Raw genomic sequence first — 24,111 nt, 5'->3', positions numbered from 1 at the left:
TTCAATAAGCAAATCAAGTATCTCACAGTTTGGCAAAGGAAGCTTCCAAGCAGTCCAAACTAAGAGGGTGTTTGGATGGGCTTAAAAGCTGGTCAAACCAGCTTTTAAGCAATTTTTTAGTTTTTGGAGTGTTTGGCAACAAAAAAAAAGCTGCTTAAAAAAAGCTAAAAAGTGCTTAAAAAAAGCCAAAAGCAACAAGTTGGCTGACTCCAACTTTTTTGATTTTGGCTTAAAAGCCATTTTAGTTTGACCAATAAAATTACTCTCTTGCCCTTGTAAGTTTTTATAATACCAAAATTACCCTCTTCTTTCCTCTTCCTCTTCAGTTTTCTGTACTTTTCTTCAAGCAATTGCTCTTATATTTTTGTCTTTTTAATAAGAAAAAGTGCTTACCACCACTTGTTTGCCAAACACTTCAACAGCTTTTTTTAAGTTTCAGCACTTTTATCCAAACATGTAACTGCTTATTTATAAAATAAGCTCCAACACTTAAAAGTTGCTTTTAAGCACTTGTGCTTAAAGGCCACTTTTTTAAGCCAATCCAAACGGACTCTAAATCAAGTCAGGAATTTTGCAGTCCCACCACATTTTATAGAAAACCAGTTCCTAGCAGACAAAGGTGAAACACATTTTGTTAGGATTATTTCGGATAATATATGCACTAAGTTGGCTAAACTTGGTAACCAAAATGCAAATGACATCTCTATGATATGTAATACGACCAGTTCTTAGTAGTAGTAATATTAGTATTCCAGTTTCTCAAGAAAAAAAAAAACAGTAGTCGTTACTCCATTAAGTAATTTGTGGTTGGTAATTATTAGTAATTATTACTCCATTAAGTAATTTGTTGTCATTTCCAATTCAAGAGATTCGTATATCATTTCTCCTTTTTAATCAAAGACGTGAATAAAAATTTCCAAGAAAAAATTTATTATGTTTTTTAAATTTGATAAAGCTATGTACATATACCTCATGTTTTTCTAGACTATACACTTAACACCCTTGTAAAATAAAATCATTATTCAAAATAGTATTTGTGCTCTTCAATATAATGTTTTTGTTGAATTTCCATTTTATAATTTGGTTAAGTTAAAATTTTAAATACAAATGATGTATCTGCAAGTACTTACTGCTTAGTGTAATTTCACCTTAAAAAAAGAATATTGCAATTTTCTTTTGATATTTTCTTGTGTAAATACAATGATAATGTATTAGATTTGATCCATTTAATCTTTTGCTAAACTATATTATAGAACAGTTGGATGATTGTCCAAATTCAATTAACAAATCAGTTTCCTATTTCATATACTTTCACCTACCCAACCTTAAAAAAACAATTAGACAAATAACAGCTAAAGCTTCGTAGTTGTAAAAGTCAGAGCCAAAATCTACTGATTCGAAACCAAAGTGGAACCAAAAAAAATGGCGACTCAGGGATTTTTTCAACCAATGAAATGGTGGCAAAAATTAACACGAAGAGAGTGGACTATTGCAGCTGCTTCACTCTCTATTCTAGTTTTTACTCTTTCCTTCATTTCTCACTCTCACAGATTTTCTATTAATTCAACGTCTCCTGCCGACGATTTGGTACCCTTTACCCCTTTAAGCAATGCCCAGAAAAGATCCGCTTGTAATTTTCTCTTCAAATTATTATCTTCCGGATACTTTTTGTTGTCTTCAACGTTTTACTTTTTACTATATTTGGCTATGGGTGATCAAAGTGGTAGTAAGGTGTAGAGTTTTTTATTTTTGGAATTTTTCGCAGTCTGTTTGGATGGAAGCGTACCTGGGTATCATTTGCAAAAGGGTTTTGGATCTGGGACTCATAATTGGGTTATTCTCGTTGAGGTCAGCTTCTATCTCTAATTAGCTTCATGCTGTTGCTCATTAGAAATTGTCTCTTGCAATTCTTAAATGGAGTGGTGACACACTTCAACATATATATATTATTTTATTTTTTTGGATCCTGCCTGGATGCGGATGCTTTGTACATCGGACTGCCCTTGATGAAAATACTATCCGGTGCACAAAGCATCCCGCATTCACACAGGATCCAAAGAAATTAACCTTATATACACAATATAATTTTTGGAAATCCGAACCCCTTCTGACCCCCTAGCTCTGCCCCTAATAGAGGTATTGAATTCGAGTCATATCATTCCCATTAACAAAAAAATTACGAAAAAGAAATCCAGCAACAGGTGAGGAGACGGTTTCTCTAATTTTTATTAAAATGATGGTGGTGTTCGGGCCAGCTTGCGCGCACCTTGACCATTCGATCGTTTACCTGTTGCGTCCCACCAGCACATGTACTGGTAACTCTATCCATCAAAGCATGGACACATGGGAAGAAATCACATAACGTTTTTTGTGTCCACAGGAACGAGGTGTAGTGCAGGATGGTTTCTCTATCTTTTGTTGTTGTTATGGACTTGGTTAAGGGAGAAATTGTAGCCAAAGCACACAACATTAGCCTGCAGATGTGATATGTCAATATTCTACTTTGCTCTTTCCTTTCTTTTTTGTTGACTGTGTTTTTACTGATATTGCAGGGCGGAGGCTGGTGTAACTCAATAAAAACATGTTCTGTTCGCCAGACAACAAAATTGGGCTCTTCAAGGTTCATGGAGCCTGATGTTTTTCATGGAATTTTGAGCTCTGACCCATCACTAAATCCGGGTAAGTAACTACGATGATGGTTTAGGAAATAACTCCTTAATCTTTATAAATAAATAAAAAAGAGAAAATTGACTTCTTGATACATTGTGTTCAATGTTTGTTATCATTATAATCTTCCTACAAATTTTCATTATGCTTAAAGTTTGGATCCTCCAATGTTTGTATCTACTAGAAGAAGACATCAACTTTACAAGTACACTAGATAGCTCATGATTATTTTATATTTTTCTGTTGCCCATAAATTAACCATCTCCAAAAATTCATGTTTGTCGAGACTTAGAGGAACATTGTCTTCTTTTTTTCTCTATTCCTAATACAAGTACAATAGAGCTAACATTGTCTTCTTTTTTTCTCTATTCCTTTGCTCTGTAAATTCTGAATTCTGCATCTTCTTGATGCTTTCTATGAAATACATTAACTTATCAAAAAAAATAAAAAAAAATAACGAGCTTACTTGAATTCTTTTCCTTTTTGAATCTCAATAATTACCACATAGTTTTTCTTTCCGTGTTTGTTGATGAGAACAAGTGTCACTTTTGACAAAAACTAGGTATTACTATTTGACTTTTTTTTCTTTAATATGCAAATTTGCTTTGTTAAGGGTTCTTACGCACTTGTTCGGCCAATTTCACTTTCTTCAGACTTCTTTGAATGGAACAAAGTCAAGATACGCTATTGCGATGGTGGATCCTTTACTGGACACCCAGAGAGTGAATTTAAAGTAAGTTTTGAAGGTTTATTATTAAAGATTATGAAATTGTTGTGCATATTCTGACGCTCATCAAGGAGATGAGGAGAAGAAGGCAAAGAAGCATTGAGTGCCTATATTGTCGATTCATTTATGGCAGAATGGAACGGGACTCTTCTTCAGAGGCCAGCTTATTTGGGAAGCAATAATGGATGAACTCTTGTCATTAGGACTTTCTAATGCTAAACAGGTATTCTTTTTCTTTTATCTCATTGAATTTTAGTTGTTTCACTTTTCTGTTAGATAAAACATTTTGCTTTGTTTTCTTCATTTTCTTAGTGAATTTCTTTCTTTAGTTCTGAAGTATATATTCTACAAACTAACAGATACTCGATTCAATCTTCAAAAAGGGAAAAAAAGAAAAAGAAAAAAAATCATACATCATTCTGAAGATTCTAATCAATATACCATATCTTTCTAAGTGCACTAAGAGGTGGTTACTGCTTTTCCTTCGTCAGGAAAAAGTGTTGTTATTGCTTTTATTGAATTAATGGACCTAGAAGTCCAAGAGTTGCAGCGTTTAATTGCCTAACTTTGCAGGCTCTTCTTTCGGGGTGCTCGGCTGGAGGTCTGGCAGCTCTCATACACTGTGATGACTTCCGAGAGATGTTACCCAAGAATGCCAATGTCAAGTGCCTTAGCGATGCAGGTTTTTTCCTCAATGAGTATGTCTTCTAGATATCACTATGCATCTAAAAGATGCACTAATATATCTATTTCTGGATCTTGACTATCAAACATGATTAATATACTTGTTCCTGGAAGCAGGTATATTTTCAAAGTTAGAATGTCATTTGGAATATAATTCAGATATGTAGGAGTAAGTTATCGGAAGCAACTTGATGGTAGAGTCAATTCTTTAGTTATATACTGTAAAAGATAGCCAGGAAGTAATAAAGTGTTAGATAATGAATGAGCTAGATACCTGCATTTGGGAAAAAATAAACAAAAATTATGTAAATAGATATGCACACGGTTTTAAACTTTTAAATAGCTTCCCTCCGTTACATTTATGTGAAGGTGTTACTATTTGATGAGTCAAACAATTTGTTTTACTGCGATCTTCATTAAGCCTTTCTAAATTTTTTGAATTGTTAACTATGTTGACTTGTAGTATTTTTCATATAGTTTTCGAATATGTAAATTTTATTTTCTGAAAAGTGAAGAATATATCCCCGAATTCACACCAAAAATTTGGTGCTTGAACCTTGTACTACTAACCCCTAACACCTTCACATAAATTGGGAGAGGGAGTAAAGATAGCCCGGAAGGGTGGGGTGTGAATTACTGAATGAGCTAATGTACTCACAACTGAAAAAACTTAACTGACGGTGCAAAGTCTCATGCTAAAAACTTAATAATCGGTAAGGACTGGCTCACAATAATAGATCTAATCCTAAAACTGCAATAGTTGACAAAGTTTCAATTAAGAGAAATGCATGACTCATTGGGGCAGGAGGAAACTACTGAGCATCTTGGTATGTTAATCATTTTGTACAAAAGGGGCACCTTTCCCTTTAAATTTTGAGATTTCAGACTCTAATCAAATATTGGTGATGATTCTTTTTGTCTAAAAATTTGCATTAAGTTTTGTAGAATGAGAGTGACAATTCCATTCCCAAGAAAGTAGAGGTGTACGCATTTTAAGAACTGTTAAGTTCTTGAGCATGTAGTGAAACCTTGAATCAACTGTAAGTCTGTTATTGCCTTCACTATTTCAGAAAGGATATTGCTGGAATTCCCACATTTGAGCGATTTTATGAAGATGTTGTTAACCTCCAGGTTTTTTCTAATAATTCAGAAACTCATTTTCTGCTTCACCTTTTTTTTTGGGTAAACGCTTTTGTTCCTTCTCTGCTTGTGATGGGCTGTCTCGATATAGTTATTCCTTCTTCCTTTTAAAATCCGGTCATATTCCGATGTAATTAATTAGATGGATGTTATTAAATGCATGTTGATGGAGAAATTATTGATGTAAAAGATATGAGGAAAAATAATTCAACATGGGATGGAATAGATGATACTATTTCATTTCATAACTTGTGATGCATATGACCAATAAAAAAAAAGAATCACGGAATAGAAAATCAGATGTGATATTTCTGCATTTTTAATGTGCAAAATGGATGCTGTTGAACAGGAATCTGGAGAGATCTAAATGAGAAAAGTCTGTAATTAACTGATAATACAATTGGTTGGCATACTTACTGTGTATAATGTATGTGATAATTTTTGTAGATGGCACATGCTACTATGAACTATGAAGGTCCTATGATCGGCACATAATGAATAAATGTAGACTGAAACCTGGTGTCACTCAATTTCTACTTGTGAACCAAATAGAAATCCGTGAAAAGGAGAAGACTGCAAAAAGTTATTTAAGTGGGAATCAATGATTTAAGATTTTACTGTTGAGAGGTTGGTTATCTATAGATGTGAAGGAACAATATTGCTGCTGAATTTGCTTGCACTGCATCAATAAAATCATGTTACTAATCAGTGGCATAATTCCTAAAGTGCTGTTTTGAACAAATTACAATGTTTATGAAATATGAATCATCTACCTGCGAACCTGGTTTCTTGATTCCATTTTTCCAACTATTGTAGTTATCAACTTTTTATCCGTGTAGACCCTGTTTCTTGATTGCAGTTGTTCTAATTTCTCACTTAATCCTGACTGCAATTTGATCCTTCCCAGGGTTCAGCAAAAAGTTTAAAGAAGGATTGCACATCAAGATTGGAACCTTATAAGGTGCGATTTTGGCATTTATAATGGGATTACTGACATTGTTTCTTCTTTTGTAATTCACCTTTTCTCTACTGTGACTTTCTGGTGGCCTCAATCTCAGTGTTTTTTCCCTGAAGAATTTATAAGCAACATAAAGACCCCTGTTTTCCTTGTTAACCCGGGATATGATTTTTGGCAAGTAAGTTTTTGGTCCATGTTGTTTCAGCTTCTAGCTAATATAAACTTTTTTTTTCTTCTAGATGCTCTCTTAACTTACTGTTTATACTTACAGATACAAAACGTCTTGATACCTGATTCAGCGGATCCACATGGAAGTTGGCTCAGATGCAAGCTAAATATCACACTCTGTAATTCCAAGCAGCTTGAAGTCCTGGAAGGTGAATACTTACATCTGAAAACAGCCATCATAGTTATCACGAGTAGGCTTTCTTTTGAGGAGTCCAGAATTGTGATGCTTGCATGCTTGCTATGTTTAGTGGGATGATATCAGGGAATAATCCTGAACCAATCTCTGAAGTCTAAGTCTTTGAGCTTGTATTATTCTTTTTGGATAATATCTTGGACCTATTGATTTAAAAAGTGAGCAATAGCTGTTGCGGATACTCAGTTGTTACCTTATTAATTATCCATTATCCACAGATTTCCGGAAGTCTTTGCTCAAAAAGCTCGATGGATTTCAGCAAAATCCAGAAGGAGGCATGTTCATAATTTCTTGCTTTTCACATTGCCAGACATGGATGACTGGGACATGGCATGCTCCTTATTCTCCAAAAATAGATAACAAAGTAAGTTTTCCCGTTATTCTATTTTTGGTCTGCAGGCGGTTCAAATTTTATCAGCATGCCAAAAACTGCTCTGCAACAGTCGGACAAGTGGGGAGTTTTGGGGTGAACCAGTAAAGTTTGGGTAGTGCCGGAGCTAAGAGTTGGCTAGCTAAGCGTCCTGTAGTAAGAGGATAAGTACTGACATATCTATCCGATGCACCCAACAGTTAGCAAGATGGATAAGTGGTTGGTAGATGGGTAAGGTAATTATTAACTGTACACATCTGTGAATCCGCCCTTTTACCCTTTCACCAACAGTGAGAATATCAGGGTCTGTGAAACTTAAAAGAAACCAAAGTAAGAAACACTAGAAAAGTTAATGAATGTCTAATTTAATGTGCAGTTAGACCTAAAAGCTTAAGTTAGATCTTTCTAGAGATCAGTTATGCTATATTTTACTCCAGATGTAACCTTAACGGTGCCTTTTTGGTTAACCACGTTGCTTCAAAGCCCTCGTGAGGAATTATCTTTAGTTTGAACTTGGCATGACGGATATCAGATTTTTCCTGTCGGGCTAGCATAATTTAATGCGAACTTTTCTTAAAAATCTCCTTGTGCTAGTTCAGTTCGAGATTGCATAATATCATCATATCCTAGAATAGGACAAGCTTAGACTGAATTCTTTCTGCAGTGTAAATCATTAACTTCTCCACATTTTTTCCATTTCCGAGACCACAGATCTGTTATATTGAGAGACCATCTCTAAGAAGTATGACATACAAGCAAAAATCTAAAACCAGATACAAAAACTGTCTGGACAGTCTAATCTCGTCGCAATTTGGGAATGGCTTCGAGCTTAAACCCCTGAACTGAATATGAGCTGAGGGAAAATGAGAGGAATGGAGTTTGGGAAAGTTTGCTCAACTGATCTTCTGGCTTTCACATGAAAAATGGAAAAATTCTGTCCAAAGCTCAATATATACGCACATGTCCTCATTAACTTCCCTAATCGACACAAATTCTATCAAATCTCTAACAAATAGAGCTACTTAATTATACTACAGTGACCAGTGTAACTGCACTGTGAATAGTGAACACTCCCCCTCAAGCTGGAGGGTGCAAATACATTGAGCACTTGCAGCTTGGAAACCATGTGTTATTACACAGATTGAGCTATGTTTCCTCCAACTTTGGTGATCTCACATTCTTAGGACACCGCGTTTAAACGACGTGCTATTTCAGCAAGTCATTTCTGAGTCTATTGCAATAGATTGAACTAGCAGTTACTGATGATCGTTTTTCTGACCATTGAACAGACAATTGCAGAGGCTGTAGGAGAGTGGTACTTCAACCGTAAAGCTGCAAAATATATTGATTGTCCCTATCCATGCAACCCTACTTGCTCTCATTTTTCCCTAATTTGAAGGTATGCATTAGAGTATTCTTGTTTTCTCTCCATAGGGGTGAGCATACCGGAATCAACGGGTAATAGTGAAGCTCACCTGCCATAAGTTTAGCGTGGATCTGTTCTTTTTTAAAATCAAGAACTTCATTTCAAAGTGTTGTTCTATAGTTTTTTTTTTTTTTTTTTTTTTTTTTTTTTTTTTTTTTTTGTTGTTGTTGTTGTTGTTGTTGTAAATCCAACATCAATTTTCTCCAGAATTATGCAGAGAGAACGAGTTCGTATTTACTTAAATTCTTTAAAAACACAATGTTCTGTAATGTAGCGTGATTCTTTTTCCGAGGCAATGATTCAACACAACACTTTGAATGGAAGAAAATGACTCTGTAAAGATCTTTTGCGTGTAAAAATAAATATCTTCGAGAGATTTGACATAAAACTAAAAAGAGTTTGTAATGGACCACAAGGCTAATTGACCCTCATTGTTAAATATGTTGGTGGTGTCCAAATAATCTGCTTGACCTTTGTGCCAAAGGTCATTGTAGAAAAGAAAAAAGCTTAGATGCACCTGGTGTATGCACTAAACTAGAAATGCATGATGTATTTTATTTTATATAAATTTTCATCATTTAATCATACTTAACCTAAATAAATACAATAAAATTGTTAAATATATTAAAGCATTGTAAGATATTAGAGAAAGATAGGCAATACAGTTTTAACTTTTCTTTTCTATTTCAGTTTTCTTACTAATTTATCTAAAACAGATAAAATCAATGTTTAAAAAGCAGAAGTTTAATCATATGACAAGTGACTATTAATTAACTTTTGATTCGCCTCTTGTAAATAGAGCAGTACCCTATAATCTCAATTGTAGTTAAAATTCTCATTTCTGGTCAAGCTAGATAAAATGACTGAATGCCCAAAATGTGAACGGGTTTTTTTCTGTAAAAATAATGTATTTGCTTCCTTTGGTCGATAAAAAGAAACCTTTTTTTTTTTCTTCATTTTCTCTTCTTTTTCTTGGACATTCAAAACTACCCTGCGGAATAGTAAACCAACGTGCCTGCCTAACGGGGGGATTTGCAGCCATACCCTATATTTGTGCAACCTTTTTGTTAGTAAATTGTATTTGTAAAATAATTTTAGAAAATATAAATTAACATAAACAGAAATGGAATTTTAATCCGAGCCCACTGAATTCACAGTGTTTCCTCAAGGAATTTAATCCCCTCCTAGTACCCAAGGTTATGAATTATTTCCTCCCAGGATAGAACGAATTACACACTGGTGTAGTGGTACTTCAAACCCCAGTGTTTCAGCGAACACAAAGTTCGGTAGCAAATCACACTTACTGTTGCTTTCTTTGAAGTTAAAATATGCAGAAGAAAGGAGAAGAACTCAGAAAATTCGTATGGAAAATCTGAGAGAATGGACTTGTATATATAGCCAAAGTTGGGCTGAAATCTGAAGAGGTGCAACTCTTCAGAATGGTTGTTTTTGTAAAACGGCCCAAGAATAAATGCCATAACATAAATGGTTATTTACTCAACAATAAAGAGGGAAAATTGAAGGGTAGTTAATTTTTTGTTACAAAAATAGAAAATTGAAAATTGGATAACTGAATTGGATTTAATATTAATATTAATATTATATTAACAAATAAATTTGGTCCAAAAATTAATCAATCGATCGATCATTTGACCGAATCCGAATCCGAAGCCGAAGCCGAAGCCGAGCGAGTGAGCGAGCGACGACGACGGCGCGAGGCTTGCCTTCTTCTCAACTCTTTATGAGCTAGAAGAAGAGCAATTGCTTATATACCCATCAAAAACCTTTTCCTCTTCCCATATGGGACAATCAAGGAAGGAAACTCAAATATTACTCAAATATTTTATTTTCCCCTCCATTTCCCATTCACCCTATTTTAAGCATTAATAGCTTAAAAACCCAACAATCCCCCACATGAATGAGGAATGGCTACATCACGGAAGTATGCATGAAAAACTGTGTGATTCGCAAGCAAGGATTAATTCCGTCTGGATAAGTAGGTTTCCCTTTGAACTTTCCTTAATGAACTTAATTCGATACTCGATCAATCGGTAGATTTGATATCTTTGAATCGTCGAACTTTGGTTTATACCTAGACAACCATAAATCACACAACCAACCCTTAACCGTCTTTGGTTCTCATTGTTGTATTCGTTTCAGCCATGAACACCGCCTGGTTTCATAAGTGCGTAGAGAACTGGCCTTACAAAGTTCTCCTTGAAGCGGCTAACACTTCACACTTACATAGGTGATTCCTAAATGTGTCATCCTGTAGATACACTATTTGATATACCCCGTATCAAAATTAGAAATCATTAAAAAGCCTTAATGCTTTATCCTTGGTACTGAACACTGTCTCATCACGAGAATGGACCAAAACTTTAGTTGACAATGTTGAACCGTCATTAATTACTTTGTTTGATCTCCTTGAACCTAGATCTTGGGATCTCCAGTCTTCTAGATAGAGTTACCGCCACTATGACTTGTTCTCGGCCATAGTCCCATTCCCCTTGATGATTTCTCAACTACCTCTCTAGTTAGGTCTTTTGTAAGTGGATCCGACACATTATCACCTGACTTTACATAGTCAATCGTGATAATTCCTCTAGAGAGTAATTGCCTAACGGTTTTATGTCTTCGTCGTATATGACGAGATTTACCGTTATACATAACGCTCACAGCCCTTCCAATTGCCGCTTGACTATCACAATGTATGCATATTGGTGCCAACGGTTTGGGCCAAAATGGAATGTCTTCCAAGAAATTCCGGAGCCATTCAGCTTCTTCACCGGCTTTATCTAAGACTATGAACTCAGCCTCCATTATATAGAGCGGGCAATACAAGTTTGTTTGGACGACTTTCAAGATAGCGCTCCTCCACCAATAGTGAATACATATCCACTTGTGGACTCCGAATCAGTTGAACCGGTGATCCAATTTGCATCACAGTATCCCTCAATCACCGCAGGATATTTACTGTAGTGCAAAGCAAAGCCCTGGGTATGTTCTAAATATCCCAAAACTCGTTTCATTGCCATTCAATGAGATTGACCTGGATTGCTCGTGTATCGACTCAATTTACTTATAGCACAAGCTATATCTGGTCGTGTACAATTCATGATGTACATTAAGCATCCCAACACACGAGCATAATGCAATTGTGATATGCTTTGGCCTTTGTTCTTTGCTAATGCAAGATTCACGTCAATTGGAGTCTTTGCAACTTTAAACCCTAAGTGCTTGAACTTTTAAAGTACTGTCTTAATATAATGAGATTGTGACAATACCAGACATTGAGGAGTCTTATGGATCTTAATTCCTAGAAGTAAACCAGCAACTCCCAAGTCTTTCATATCAAACTTGCTAGTTAGCGAACGCTTAGTAGCATTTATGTTGGCAATGTAATTAGTCATTATTAGCATATCATCCACATATAAGCAAACAATGACTATGTGATTTGGAACATTTTTAATGTACACACATTTATCACATTCATTTATCTTAAACCCATTTGACAACATTGTTTGGTCAAATTTTGCATGCTATTGTTTGGGTGCTTGTTTTAGTCCGTAGAGGGACTTAACAAGTCTGCAGACCTTCTTTTCTTTACCTGGAACCACAAACCCTTCAGGTTGTTCCATGTAGATTTCTTCCTCCAAATCTCCATTTAAGAAGGCCGTCTTAGCGTCCATTTGATGAATTTCAAGACCATACACTGCAGCTAATGCTACTAACATCTGTATGGACGTAATTCTTGTAACTGGAGAGTATGTATCAAAGTAGTCAAGACCTTCTCGTTGTCTGTACCCTTTGACTACAAGTCTTGCCTTAAATTTATCAATAATGCCATCATCTTTCATTTTCCTCTTAAAGATCCATTTAGAACCCAAAGGTTTATTTCCAGGAGGAAGATCAACCAATTCCCATGTATGGTTGTTCAATATGGATTCTATTTCACTATTGACTGCCTCTTTCCAAAACAATAATTCCGAAGAAGACATAGCTTCTTTAAATGTTCGAGGCTCATTTCCAATAAGAAAGTCACAAAATCTGGTCCAAATGAAGTAGACGTTCTTTGACGTTTACTACGTCTTGGATCCTCCTGATTAAATGTACTTTCTTTTGTTTCTTCCCGAGGTCGTTTAGATCCTTCATCAATCGACTCACATTCCTTTTAATACAGATATATATTTTCAAAGAACTCAGCATTATCTGATTCTATAACCGTATTATTATGAATGTCGGGATTTTCTGATTTATGAACCAGAAATCGATATGCTTTACTATTGGTCGCATATCCTATGAAAACACAATCAACGGTTTTCAGTCCTATTTTTACCTTTTTGGGTTTAGGAACTTGCACTTTTGCCAAACACCCCCACACTTTAAAATAATTCAAGTTGAGCTTCCTTCCTTTCCATTTTTCATATGGAATGGATTGTGTTTTGCTATGGGGTACTCTATTTAGTATTCGGCTAGCCGTAAGAACGGCTTCCCCCCACAAGTTCTGTGGCAAACCAGAACTTATCAATAATGCGTTCATCATCTCCTTTAATGAACGATTCTTTTCTGCAATCCCATTGGATTGGGGCGTGTAAGGGGCCGTTGTTTGATGAATAATTCCATATTCTAAACATATTTGTTCAAAAGGAGATTCATATTCACCACCCCTATCACTTCTTATCATTTTGATTTTCTTGTTAAGTTGCGTTTCAACTTCATTTTTGTATTGCTTGAATGCGTCTATTGCTTCATCTTTACTATTAAGTAAGTAAACATAGCAATATCGAGTACTATCGTCAATAAAAGTTATGAAATACTTCTTTCCACCGCGAGATGGTATTGACTTCATATCGCAAATATCTGTGTGAATTAAGTCTAAAAGATCTGAATTCCTTTCAACCGACTTATAAGGATGTTTAACATACTTAGATTCCACACATACTTGACATTTTGATTTGTCACATTCAAACTTGGGCAATACTTCCAAATTAATCATTTTCCGTAAGGTTTTATAATTAACATGACCCAAACGTATATGCCATAATTCATTTGACTCAAGTAAGTAAGACGAAACTGAAATTTTATTATTATTTTCAACAACCATTACATTCGGCTTGAAAAGGCCCTCAGTGAGGTAACCTTTTCCTGCAAATATTTTGTTCTTACTTATTACAACCTTATCGGAAATAAAAATACATTTAAAACCATTCTTAACAAGAAGTCCAACAGAAACTAAATTCTTCCTAATCTCGGGAACATGAAGGACGTTGTTCAAACTCACCACTTTGCCGGAAGTCATTTTGAGAAATATCTTTCCACATCCTTCAATCTTGGCCTTTGCAGCATTTCCCATAGAAAGTATCTCATCGGGTCCAACAGGAGCATAAGTAGCAAAAGCTTCTCTAACAGCACAAACATGGAGAGTGGCTCCAGAATCAATCCACCACTCTTTAGGATTGCCCACCAAGTTGCATTCGGAAAGCATGGCACACAAGTCATCAACATCATCATGCTTTTCAACCATGTTTGCTTGACCCTTCTTCTTGTCTTTCTTCGGAGCACGACACTCCGTAGATTTGTGTCCGGCTTTTCCACAGTTGTAGCAATTTCCACTGAACCGCTTCTTGCTTGGGTTGTATTTCGGTCCAGAAGCCTTCTTCCTCTTTTTGTTCTCTTCAACAATATTGCTCCCATTATTGTTGAGCTTCCACGGCCTCTTTTGTCAGCAGCTTTATTGTCCTCTTCGATTCTCAACCGAACAATGAGATCTTCAAGGGACATCTCCTTGCATTTGTGTTTCAAATAATTTTTGAAGTCCTTCCACAACGGAGGCAACTTCTCAATCATCGCTGCTACTTGGAATGCTTCATTGATGACAAGACCTTCAATGAAAATTCTGTTAGCAAACATAATAAAATTAATACTACCAACACTAGTATTAATTCTACTTATACCTTCAGCAAGGAGATCGTGAATAATCACTTGCAATTCCTGGACTCGGGTAATAACAGACTTGCTATCTACCATTTTGTAGTCCAAAAATTTTGCAGCAACGAACTTTTTCAACCCGGCATCTTCAATTTTGTATTTCTTTTCAAGCGCAATCCACAGTTCTTTTGATGTTTCCACGCCACTGTAGACGTTATACAAAGCATCCTCCAGCCCGCTTAGAATATAATTCTTGCACAAAAAATCTGAATGCTTCCACGCCTCAATCACGAGAAAGCGTTCAGTCTCTGGAGTTTCATCGGACAGCACAGGAACATCTTCCTTGATGAACTTATGGAGACTTAGAGTAGTCAAGTAGAAGAACATCTTTTGCTGCCAGCGCTTGAAATCAATCCCGGAAAATTTTTCGAGTTTCTCCGCCGGTGCCAATGCTGCCGGTGTTGTTTGGCTCGTTGAGGCAGTGGCAGTTACCATCGGAACAGCTTGGTTTCCTTTGTCATTCGTCATTTCTGTAAAAGAATGACACAAACGTTAAAATCACGTAGATTTTAATCTCCAATAGAGTACAAAACCACAAAGGTTTTACTCTCCAGAAACAGTGAGTATACCACATATACAGAAAATATTCTAAATTCCTTAAGCTTGTTAGTAAACTGTATTTGTAAAATAATTCTGAAAAATATAAATTAACATAAACAGAAATGAAAAAACAGAAACAGAATTTTAATCCGATCCCACTGAATTCACAGTGTTTCCTTAAGGAATTTAATCCCCTCCTAGTACCCAAGGTTATGGATTATTTCCTCCCAGGATAGAACGAATTACACACTGGTGTAGTGGTACTTCAAACCCCAGTGTTTCGGCGAACACAAAGTTCGGTAGCAAATCACACTTACTGTTGATTTCTTTGAAGTGAAAATATGCAGAAGAAAGGAGAAGAACTCAGAAAATTCATATGGAAAATCTGAGAGAATGGACTTGTATTTATAGCCAAAGTTGGGCTGAAATCTGAAGAGGTGCAACTCTTTAGAATGGCTGTTTTTGTAAAACGGCCCAAGAATAAATGCCATAACATAAATGGCTATTTACTCAACAATAAGGAGAAAAATTGAAGGGTAGTTAATTTTCTGTTACAAAAACAGAAAACTGAAAATTGGATAACTGCATTGGATTTAATATTAATATTTTATTATTAAACCAAATATTTAATAACATTTCTGTTAATATTTACTATTAACACTTAAATTTGGTTCAAAAATTAATCAATCGATCGATCATTTGACCAAATCCAAATCCGAATCCGAAGCCGAGCCGAGCCGAGCGAGCGAGCGAGCGACGACGACGATGACGACGCGAGGCTTGCCTTCTTCTCAACTCTTTATGAGCTAGAAGAAGAGCAATTGCTTATGTACCCATCAAAAACCTTTTCCTCTTCCCATATGTGACAATCAAGGAGGGAAGCTCAAATATTACTCAAATATTTTATTTTTCCCTCCATTTCTCATTCACCCTATTTTAAGCATTAATAGCTTAAATACCCAACACTTTTAACCTGTACCCTACTTTTAAAAATTATTGATTTGGTAGCCAGTTGACAAAAAATCCGTAATAATATGACACTTACACCCCTGATAAATCGCGTGATCTGCAACCCCATTCATGAAAAAAGTTCTCCTCATCTCCTCTCAGCAGCTTTATCAAAAATCAGAAACTTCATGCTAATGTAGCATGAAGTTGTTTCATGCTGAAGCTAAAACTTCATGCTAATGCATGCTGAAGTTATTTATCCTGCAGTCTATAGTTTTGTCATGAGTGCTGAAGTTATTTAGTTCATTTGCTAAAACTTCAGTTTAAACATGCTGAAGTTATTTAGTTCATTTGCGAAAACTTCAGACTAAACATGCTTAAGTTTTTGTCTTGCAGTATGTAATTTTCTAAAGTGTTTTTGCTAATGCATGCTAAAGTTATTTAGTTCATTTACTAAAACTTGAGACTAAATATGCTTAAGTTATTTAGTTCATTATGCTTAAGTTATTTAGTTCATTTGCTAAAACTTCAGACTAAACATGCTTAAGTTATTTAGTTTATTTGCTAAAACTTCAGACTAAACATGATTAAGTTATTTAGTTCATTTGCTAAAATTTCACGCCAAAACATGCTGAAGTTTTGTCCTGCAGTCTACAGTTTTGTCAATAATCCTGAAGGGTAAAATTATCTTTTTAAAATGCTTTTATAAGTTAAAAGGAGGCGATCAAATTGAGCGCCCCATACCATTTTTACTGCCTAATGCTCCATATGCATATTTGATAAATGGGTAGTAAAATAAAAGTCTATTCAGATATTACTTGTTATAATTAACTATAACTATTTCTTTTGTCTTTTGTTTTGTTGAACGACGTCGAACTGTTTATAAGCTGCTTTAAATTGATGACGTGAAGGGTGCTTATTTGATAATTGTATCCTATGTCGCAAGATATTTGTAGTTTCTGACTCTAAATTGATGAATTTCCAAAGAACATGAGGAAAATTGATGTATTTTTTGTTACATAATTTAATTATGATTTTCTTTTTTTCAGAAACAGCCTCTCTATCCTTCCGGGGTAGGGGTAAGGTCTGCGTACATTCTACCCTCCGCAGACTACACTTGTAAGATTTTACTGGGTTGTTGTTGTTGTTGTTGCATACATCCAAAACAACTAACTTATTTGTGTTTGTAGCAAAAAATTAATTTAAAAAAATTATAACCTTATAAATCGAGTTGGTTTAGATAAAGAACCAAAAACGCTTTACTTTCTTGTTTTCCTAGTTTATCCACTTTATGAACAATCCCATCTAATATTGGATGATGTTTACATGAAAAGTTATCAATTTTATTAAACTAGATAGAGTATAAATGCAAAGGCAGCAAGTGCTAATATTTTTAGAGTTGGTACGATATTCTAGAAAGTGGATGCCAGATTTGGTTCTTCCAACCTTTAAATTAAACCAATTAGTAGTTTCTAAACATAAATAGCTGTGCATATCTACGATTAATGTAGTCTGACTTTGCAATTTGTATCGAACAAATCCAAAATAATCCAATTAGGACCCTTTTCCCAAGAATTTATCTTTATTTTGATTCACTAATATGTATACAAACCAAAATCCATCTTGGATATGAGAAGATTAAATCGTTTTCATTTTGTAGAATCTCAACGAGAGAATGTAACTTTGTAGTTTCATAATACAAATGTACCTTTATTTCTTTTAAGTCTGAACACCCTTGAAAATATTTCTGGCTTTGCCACTAGTTATAGGTAACACAAACACTTTAGAAAGCATATAATTTGTAAGATTTCTAATTTTTTTTTTCTTCTTTTGACTGTTTTTATGTGAAACCATCACCACCTCTATGATGGTTCGTGTGTGTGATAGTGATAGTCCAAAAATCAAAACCAACTCCTTTGTACTTTGAACATTTATTATTTTCAGTTTTTTCAACTTTATTAATTTTAAAACTTTATAATATTTATAAATAAGTTCACGAGATTTTCGAGATGCAAAAACTACAAGCAACTGTCCAATAATCTTTAGCTTTCACGTAGCTGAATTTTAATATCCCCCTCCATGTTCATGCATGTTATTGCTACGTTTTCATACTTGTATGGCGTGAAAAACCTAACCAGCTCCACTTTTTCCTTTCTTTTATATTTCTTCCCTTTATTTTTTTTACTTAATTATTTTTTTTGCTTTAGGTATTCAATATTCGAAACTCATTAGTCTCGCTAATATATCCAAATTCATGTCAAGTAAGCCAGCTAAGTGCATAAAAACACTCTCTGCCAAAAATTTTGCATTCCAATTATTTGAACCCGATACATCTGATTAATTAGGGGTAGATGCACGTTCAACTATGCGGTATCACACGATACCACTTCATCGTAAAATTTTACCAAATACATGTATTAATACTATGAGGAATTAAATAAGTAGAAAAAAATGATACCACTTGAACATAGATTGCCTTTTGGCACTTGGTTAGGTATCTGACTTTGCTCTAAGAGGTCACATGTCCGAACCTTAACTAGCACGTATTTTTGGCAAATATTTGAACTCATGAGCTTTTCTAACTTAAGACTCAACAAAGTCAATGGACTAAAACTATTTCTTACATAAAAATTTGATAGTTAAAGTTATTTCTTCGCTTTTCTCTATAAATTTCGGCACTGGTTACAAAAATTTCTACGTACGACCCTGCGATTGATGTTTCAACTATCCCATCACAACTCTGGATGTTTTTTCCCTTCATATATTATAAGCTGATGAACCATCCCAATAATTTTTTGAAAAGCAACCTTGGCTTATAATGTAAGATTTTTTGTCTGTTAGCTTAGAGTCAACCACTTCCATGTTGTTTGTTTGTTTCTTAATTTTGTATTAACAAGTCATGCTCCATACAGCATAATAATAGTAGTAATTTACAAACAGGTCACGTCCTACTGTTTTTTCTAACTAGACCAATACGCAACTCCTTTCTCATTATTTCTTAATTAGGTCACAACTATGACTTATATGGCTCTCACTTAGTGGATTGGATTAGCAAGAAAACGATTAGGTTTATTTATAATCATGAGCTTAATTGACTATGTTTATTGAAAATCATGATCAGCTTAATTGACTATCTACATTAATGCCCAACCACTTTCCATTTAGGGAGCAACAAGGATTAAGTACTAAAAGTCTTCTTCGACTGGAGAATTCCTATGGATCTTGAAAAATTGGGTTCTTGTCCATTTCAAACTCTAAATCTTGCGACATATTTAGAAAAATGATACTGCATAACCGCTCTCAAAATAATAGCAAAGAAATGTATATTTTATATATATATATATATATATATATATATATATAAATATATACATTCTATATGATATATATAAAATATATAAATTTTATATACTTTTTGTAACACCCCAGACTTTAGACAGAGTCCCACATCGGCAAAACACAAGAGTGATGCTGGGTATATAAGTTAACAAGCATTAGATCCTATTAACGCGTTTTAAACCCGTGAGGTCAATATCACTAGCGGCCTGGGCTGTCACACTTTTACGACTATCGAATATAATATTCAACCGGGGGCTAAAAGTGATCTTTGCCCGAGCTACTTTGAAGCTCTCTTCAGTTTCAAATGAAGAAGAATTCCATGAGCATTTACTCTAGTGATCTTTCGAGGGCTTTCAACAAAAAACAAATTAGTGAAATGTGGTTTCAAATAGTCTTTTCGCAATTAATTCAATTGAAAGCTCCCCCACATACTAACCAGATTGGTTATGACCAATATCTTTTCTCTTCTGTTTCGGTTAGTTTGTGCACACCGTGACTATTTCAATGGATATCTGTTATCACCTGCCAAAAATAAGTATGAGATAAATCTGTCTATCAAAACTTAGGCAAATAAAAAAAAATCACCAGGCATTTGTGTTTCTGTTGAGATCTGAAACCTAATCCGTTTGGTTCAATACAAGGATATCCTTGGATTACAATCCCGATAGATGCCAAGAGTTTTGTATAAATTAATCCCAGTATTAGCTAAATCTCACAACCAAACATGACATAAATATAATCTCAAATTTATACTATCATTGTCCCGGAAATAAACGAATTATAATTTTGACCCGCTTCGTAATCATTAGTGATTACCTATACTGGACAGTTTTAGTTAGACGACTTGGTCTACTAGGATAATTCATGATGAAACAAAATTAGTAGTGTAGTTCAAGTTTCCACCAACAATTAATTGTCTATTTTGAAATTTAAGTACCCTAACAAAATATGGATAATGGAGAGGAAAAAAGTTCCATTTCTGCACTTCTAATTCCAACCATTCCCTCTTTGTCATTTCATTTGCCTTTTGCATTATGCCATTCATTATTCTAACATCCTTATTCCTTTAAGCAGATTCTTCTTGGATAAGCTATATTAAATCTTGGTTTTGCACTTACAACTATTCAAAAAGTAAGAACGAGATTTGAATAATCCGAAACTAGAACAAAATTATGAAAAAAACAAATAAATTTCCACCAATTGGTCGAGTCTATTGAGGTATCAGTTTGTAATAGTGGACACCTAGAACTAGGAATATATGTACAATTACAAAGAACACAATATGTTACAGATTATTCTGTTATATTTGAAGGGAAAAGGGGCAATTTTATTGGCACCTTTACAATCCCCTTAACAAGAAAACATCAACCTCTCTATCTTGTATAGCAGCCTAAAGTTGTGTAGTATAAACACTTACCACTAAAATGGAGTAACAAAAGTTAATAAGCAAAATTAGTTTGATCCTTATATTCTTTTCTGCTAATTTACACATAAGGAAGGGGCGCCTTGGCGTAACTGGTAAAGTTGCTGCCACGTGATCAGGAGGTCACGGGTTCGAGCGGTTAAAACAACTTCTTGCAGAAATGCGTAAGATTGCATAAAATAGACCCTTGTAGTCTAGCCCTTCCCTGAACCCCGCGCATAGCGGGAGCTTAGTGCACAGGGCTGCCCTGATTTACACAGATGATCTCCATATCCTTCCTTCGAACGATATGATGATAATCGAGACATCATCGTGGTACTTCCTACGATCACCTTGTGGTATATCAAGTAACTCATGGAAGTCCATACCTGGAATAATAGAAAAACAAAGTTTTCTAGAGTTAGATTTGTATGACAAATTAGTACTTAGTGATCTCACAAGTACAGTCAGACTTATCTATAACTGCATCCTTATATAACATTCATTCAATATAAAAGTCAAGTTTTCTCGGAACAGAGTTTTTATGTTATGTTATAATATATGTCATATATAACAGCACTTCACTATAGCATTCAGAAAATATATGAACAAACGAGGTTGTTATAAAGAGGTCTGACTATACAGATTTGAGTATATGAGTATTTACCAGCTTTTTTTGCAGCTCTAAATAACACTTCTTCAACAAGATGTTGCGCGGGATCTCCCTCGGGGAATATAGACATAAATGTCTCAACTTCAGCAACTGCTTCTTCATTGTTGAAATATTGGTAAAGTCCATCAGATGATAAGATCAGAAATCTATCTCTTGGGCTAAGTCTGTGGTGGTAAAGTGATGGTAAACAGTTGATATAAGGCGAATTTCCAACGTAGTCTATTCTGAAAACCTTTAGAAGTGCATTGTTCCATTTGGGCTACAAAAATCACACAAGTAAATGAATTTAACACCAGCATTAATTCTAGTTAAATTTCAAGAAATCATATTTCTCAAAGGTTATGTATACCTGTTTGAGATAGCCTGCTCCGAAAGCTCGAGTAACGTTTAAAGAACCTTTTACTCTATCTTTTTTTATAGCAGATGCGTCTTCAGGATGCTCACTTCTAATCCTAACAACTTCCTGCAAAAATTTATCAGACAAACATAAGAATTAGTCTATGAAACAGTAAAAAGGCAGCAGGGTGCACTAAGCTCCTGCTATGCGCAGGTGCCGGACCACAAGGATCTATTGTACACAGCTTTACTCTGCATTTCTGCAAGAGGTTGTTTCCATGGCTCGAACCCGTGACCTTCTGGTCACATGGCAGCAACTTTACCATGAAGCGTACATCAGACTTAAGTAGAATCGACTAGAATTGGTACCTCTTTAACAGATGTGCTATGATCCATAGAAAGTTGACAAGAAGTTAGATTGTGTTTTCTGTCTGAATCAATTCTATAGAGTTGTGCATCAATGTTATTTAGACTCTCCTCATTTATCCGATCCAAATTACAAATGGAACGATCCGATTCAAGATTTTGAGCTAAAACAGCTCTGCTATCTCCAACATTCATCAAGTAAACATCTTTTCCTTTCATCAACATAACTAAAACACAAGATCCCATTAAGGCTAACTCGGGGTTCTCGTTCACCATCATATCTGTCATCTCCAAATATGATACCTCGGTTCTCCTCAGCGCCTCTGATAACGCGTTCAATACGTCTAAATGGTTAATACTAGCAACTGTATCAGGTCCTGAATTGCTCAATTTTGATTGATCTAATTCTTGATTCTGAACGATAACTGTCTCGTTACATATGATACTTTCTGAATCTTTTTCTAACTTGTCATTCCATAGCAATCCCTTGAGTTCCTTGAATACATTTGAGTAAAGATTTTTCAGTAGAAAATCAGTAGCATCAGGTCCATTAAATCCATCATAAATTCCAACAAAAACCCAACCATGTTCCTCAGAAATCACTACATGTACTCTGTCTTCCCCTGCTTTCCCCTGTGCCCACTGCACATTTTGACTTCTAAATAATTCATTTTCCTCATCTTCATCAACCAAACTGTTTTCATTACTCAAACTATTTACCAATGGGTCTTTAATCTCATTTTTCTCCTCTGCCAAAGTCATTTCTTGGAAAACTTTCTTTAAATTCCTAACTAAATGCCATTTACTAGACTCAGGTTTGTACCTTTGGAGCTGATCATACTGATTGTCCAATGGACCAGAGTTGAAGCTCCGCTCTATTGGACCGGAGAGGAATCCCCTCTCGATCGGGCCTGAGCCCGAGGTAGAAACTCGGGGAATCGGGCCTGAACAAACAGAGGGGATTGATCTCCGGGGAATTGGTTGAAGTGGGAAAGAAGAAAACCACTGAGAGCTTTCAAAAGCTGACGACTTCTCAACGTAAGTTTTGGAAGGACAAACGTCGACGAGGGCAGTGGACAGAGGCGTGGAGGTGTTGGCGGAGATAGAGGCGCCAGAGATGGTACGAAACGCCGTCGTTTGGCTGCTGCTGGTGGTACTGGAGATAGTGGTGGTAGTGGAAGAAGAGGAGTCTTCTGAAAAAGGGTGATTTTTGGATAATGAATCATGCAAGATGTAGCAAAAAGAATGGCCTAATCCTTTGTCAAGTGTATCAAAGAGATCTACACCAATATCATGGCGTCGTTTTGAGATTTCTCCAACATCTCCTGCAAAACATTGCTTCAACTTTCCAATTCCGTTTCCCATTCTCTATTTGATAAACTAAAAATATCAAACAGTTTTGATAAATATTCTAACTACGAAGCACTTTTAATTGGTGTTCGACTTAGGATTGTGGTGAGATAGATAGACGTCCAATACTTAACCTGTTGAGAAGGACATCTTTTTTCAAGAAAAATCACAAATTGTTCCACTAGGAAATTGATAGTAAAAACAAAGAATATATGATCAGCTTGAATTTATATGGAGAAACACTATTTAAAAGTGAATAAATATGGAGAGAATAAAGCTGTAAGTCTATGAGAAAAGAAGAAAAAAATATCAAGACTGAAATTTGAAAGTTTATAGCAGGTGGTTATTGATGAACCTTTAGCATTTAAATTCATAAATATGAAGAGGAAAAAGGGGTTGAGAGAGAGAGAGAGAACCAAAAAGTATGGGGGAGTTGACTTTGGATACATGAAAAGTAAGAATATTAGTTATTGTACTTATTACTTATTCGATGCTCCTTTGGGTGGCACTTCACTATTTTCTTTTTTTATTATTATTTTATTTTATAAATGTTTAATTTAATTTGTCTGGTGTTCAAGCATAGACGCAAATACAACGTTGTATTGTTGGTTCATCTGAAATAACTACTTTCAATGTAGAGTATAGATTTATATATAAGAATTTACTAAAGCTGTAACAATTGCAGGTTTAAAATTATAATTTAAAAAAATGTAATAAATTTAATACTAAAAATCTTAAAGGTTAAATTCATAAAACTTAAATCGTAGATCGAG

General features: G+C 35.0%; 2 protein-coding genes across 2 annotated transcripts; one reads left to right on the top strand and one right to left on the bottom strand.

Moving 5' to 3' along the window:
- On the top strand, positions 1,302-8,680 carry LOC109233372 (pectin acetylesterase 5-like). The gene is made up of 12 exons (XM_019399224.1): positions 1,302-1,630; positions 1,766-1,848; positions 2,553-2,679; positions 3,321-3,400; positions 3,528-3,617; positions 3,968-4,092; positions 5,149-5,209; positions 6,126-6,179; positions 6,277-6,354; positions 6,448-6,553; positions 6,816-6,961; positions 8,257-8,680. The coding sequence occupies exons 1-12, from the start codon at positions 1,423-1,425 to the stop codon at positions 8,362-8,364; spliced, it is 1,266 nt and encodes a 421-aa protein (XP_019254769.1). The 5' UTR covers positions 1,302-1,422; the 3' UTR covers positions 8,365-8,680.
- LOC109233371 (probable protein phosphatase 2C 23) lies at positions 20,410-23,779 on the bottom strand. The gene is made up of 4 exons (XM_019399223.1): positions 21,992-23,779; positions 21,636-21,749; positions 21,281-21,545; positions 20,410-21,002 (listed from the first exon to the last, which is right to left on the bottom strand). The coding sequence occupies exons 1-4, from the start codon at positions 23,351-23,353 to the stop codon at positions 20,887-20,889; spliced, it is 1,857 nt and encodes a 618-aa protein (XP_019254768.1). The 5' UTR covers positions 23,354-23,779; the 3' UTR covers positions 20,410-20,886.

This window comes from Nicotiana attenuata, chromosome 10, assembly GCF_001879085.1.
Source record: "Nicotiana attenuata strain UT chromosome 10, NIATTr2, whole genome shotgun sequence".
In the NCBI taxonomy this organism is placed as follows: Eukaryota; Viridiplantae; Streptophyta; class Magnoliopsida; order Solanales; family Solanaceae; genus Nicotiana; species Nicotiana attenuata.
Note: the sequence above shows the minus strand (reverse complement) of the source record. Positions and strands in the feature narration are given on the sequence as shown.

Coding starts and splice junctions, on each gene's coding strand:
- LOC109233372 (XM_019399224.1), top strand. CDS start 1,423: ATGGCGACTCAGGGATTTTTTCAACCAATGAAATGGTGGCAAAAATTA. Junction 1,849..2,552: donor ATTGGGTTATTCTCGTTGAG/GTCAGCTTCTAT, acceptor CTGATATTGCAG/GGCGGAGGCTGGTGTAACTC. Junction 3,401..3,527: donor ACCCAGAGAGTGAATTTAAA/GTAAGTTTTGAA, acceptor CATTTATGGCAG/AATGGAACGGGACTCTTCTT.
- LOC109233371 (XM_019399223.1), bottom strand. CDS start 23,353: ATGGGAAACGGAATTGGAAAGTTGAAGCAATGTTTTGCAGGAGATGTT. Junction 21,750..21,991: donor ATAGCACATCTGTTAAAGAG/GTACCAATTCTA, acceptor AAATTTTTGCAG/GAAGTTGTTAGGATTAGAAG. Junction 21,003..21,280: donor TAGAGCTGCAAAAAAAGCTG/GTAAATACTCAT, acceptor CTATTATTCCAG/GTATGGACTTCCATGAGTTA.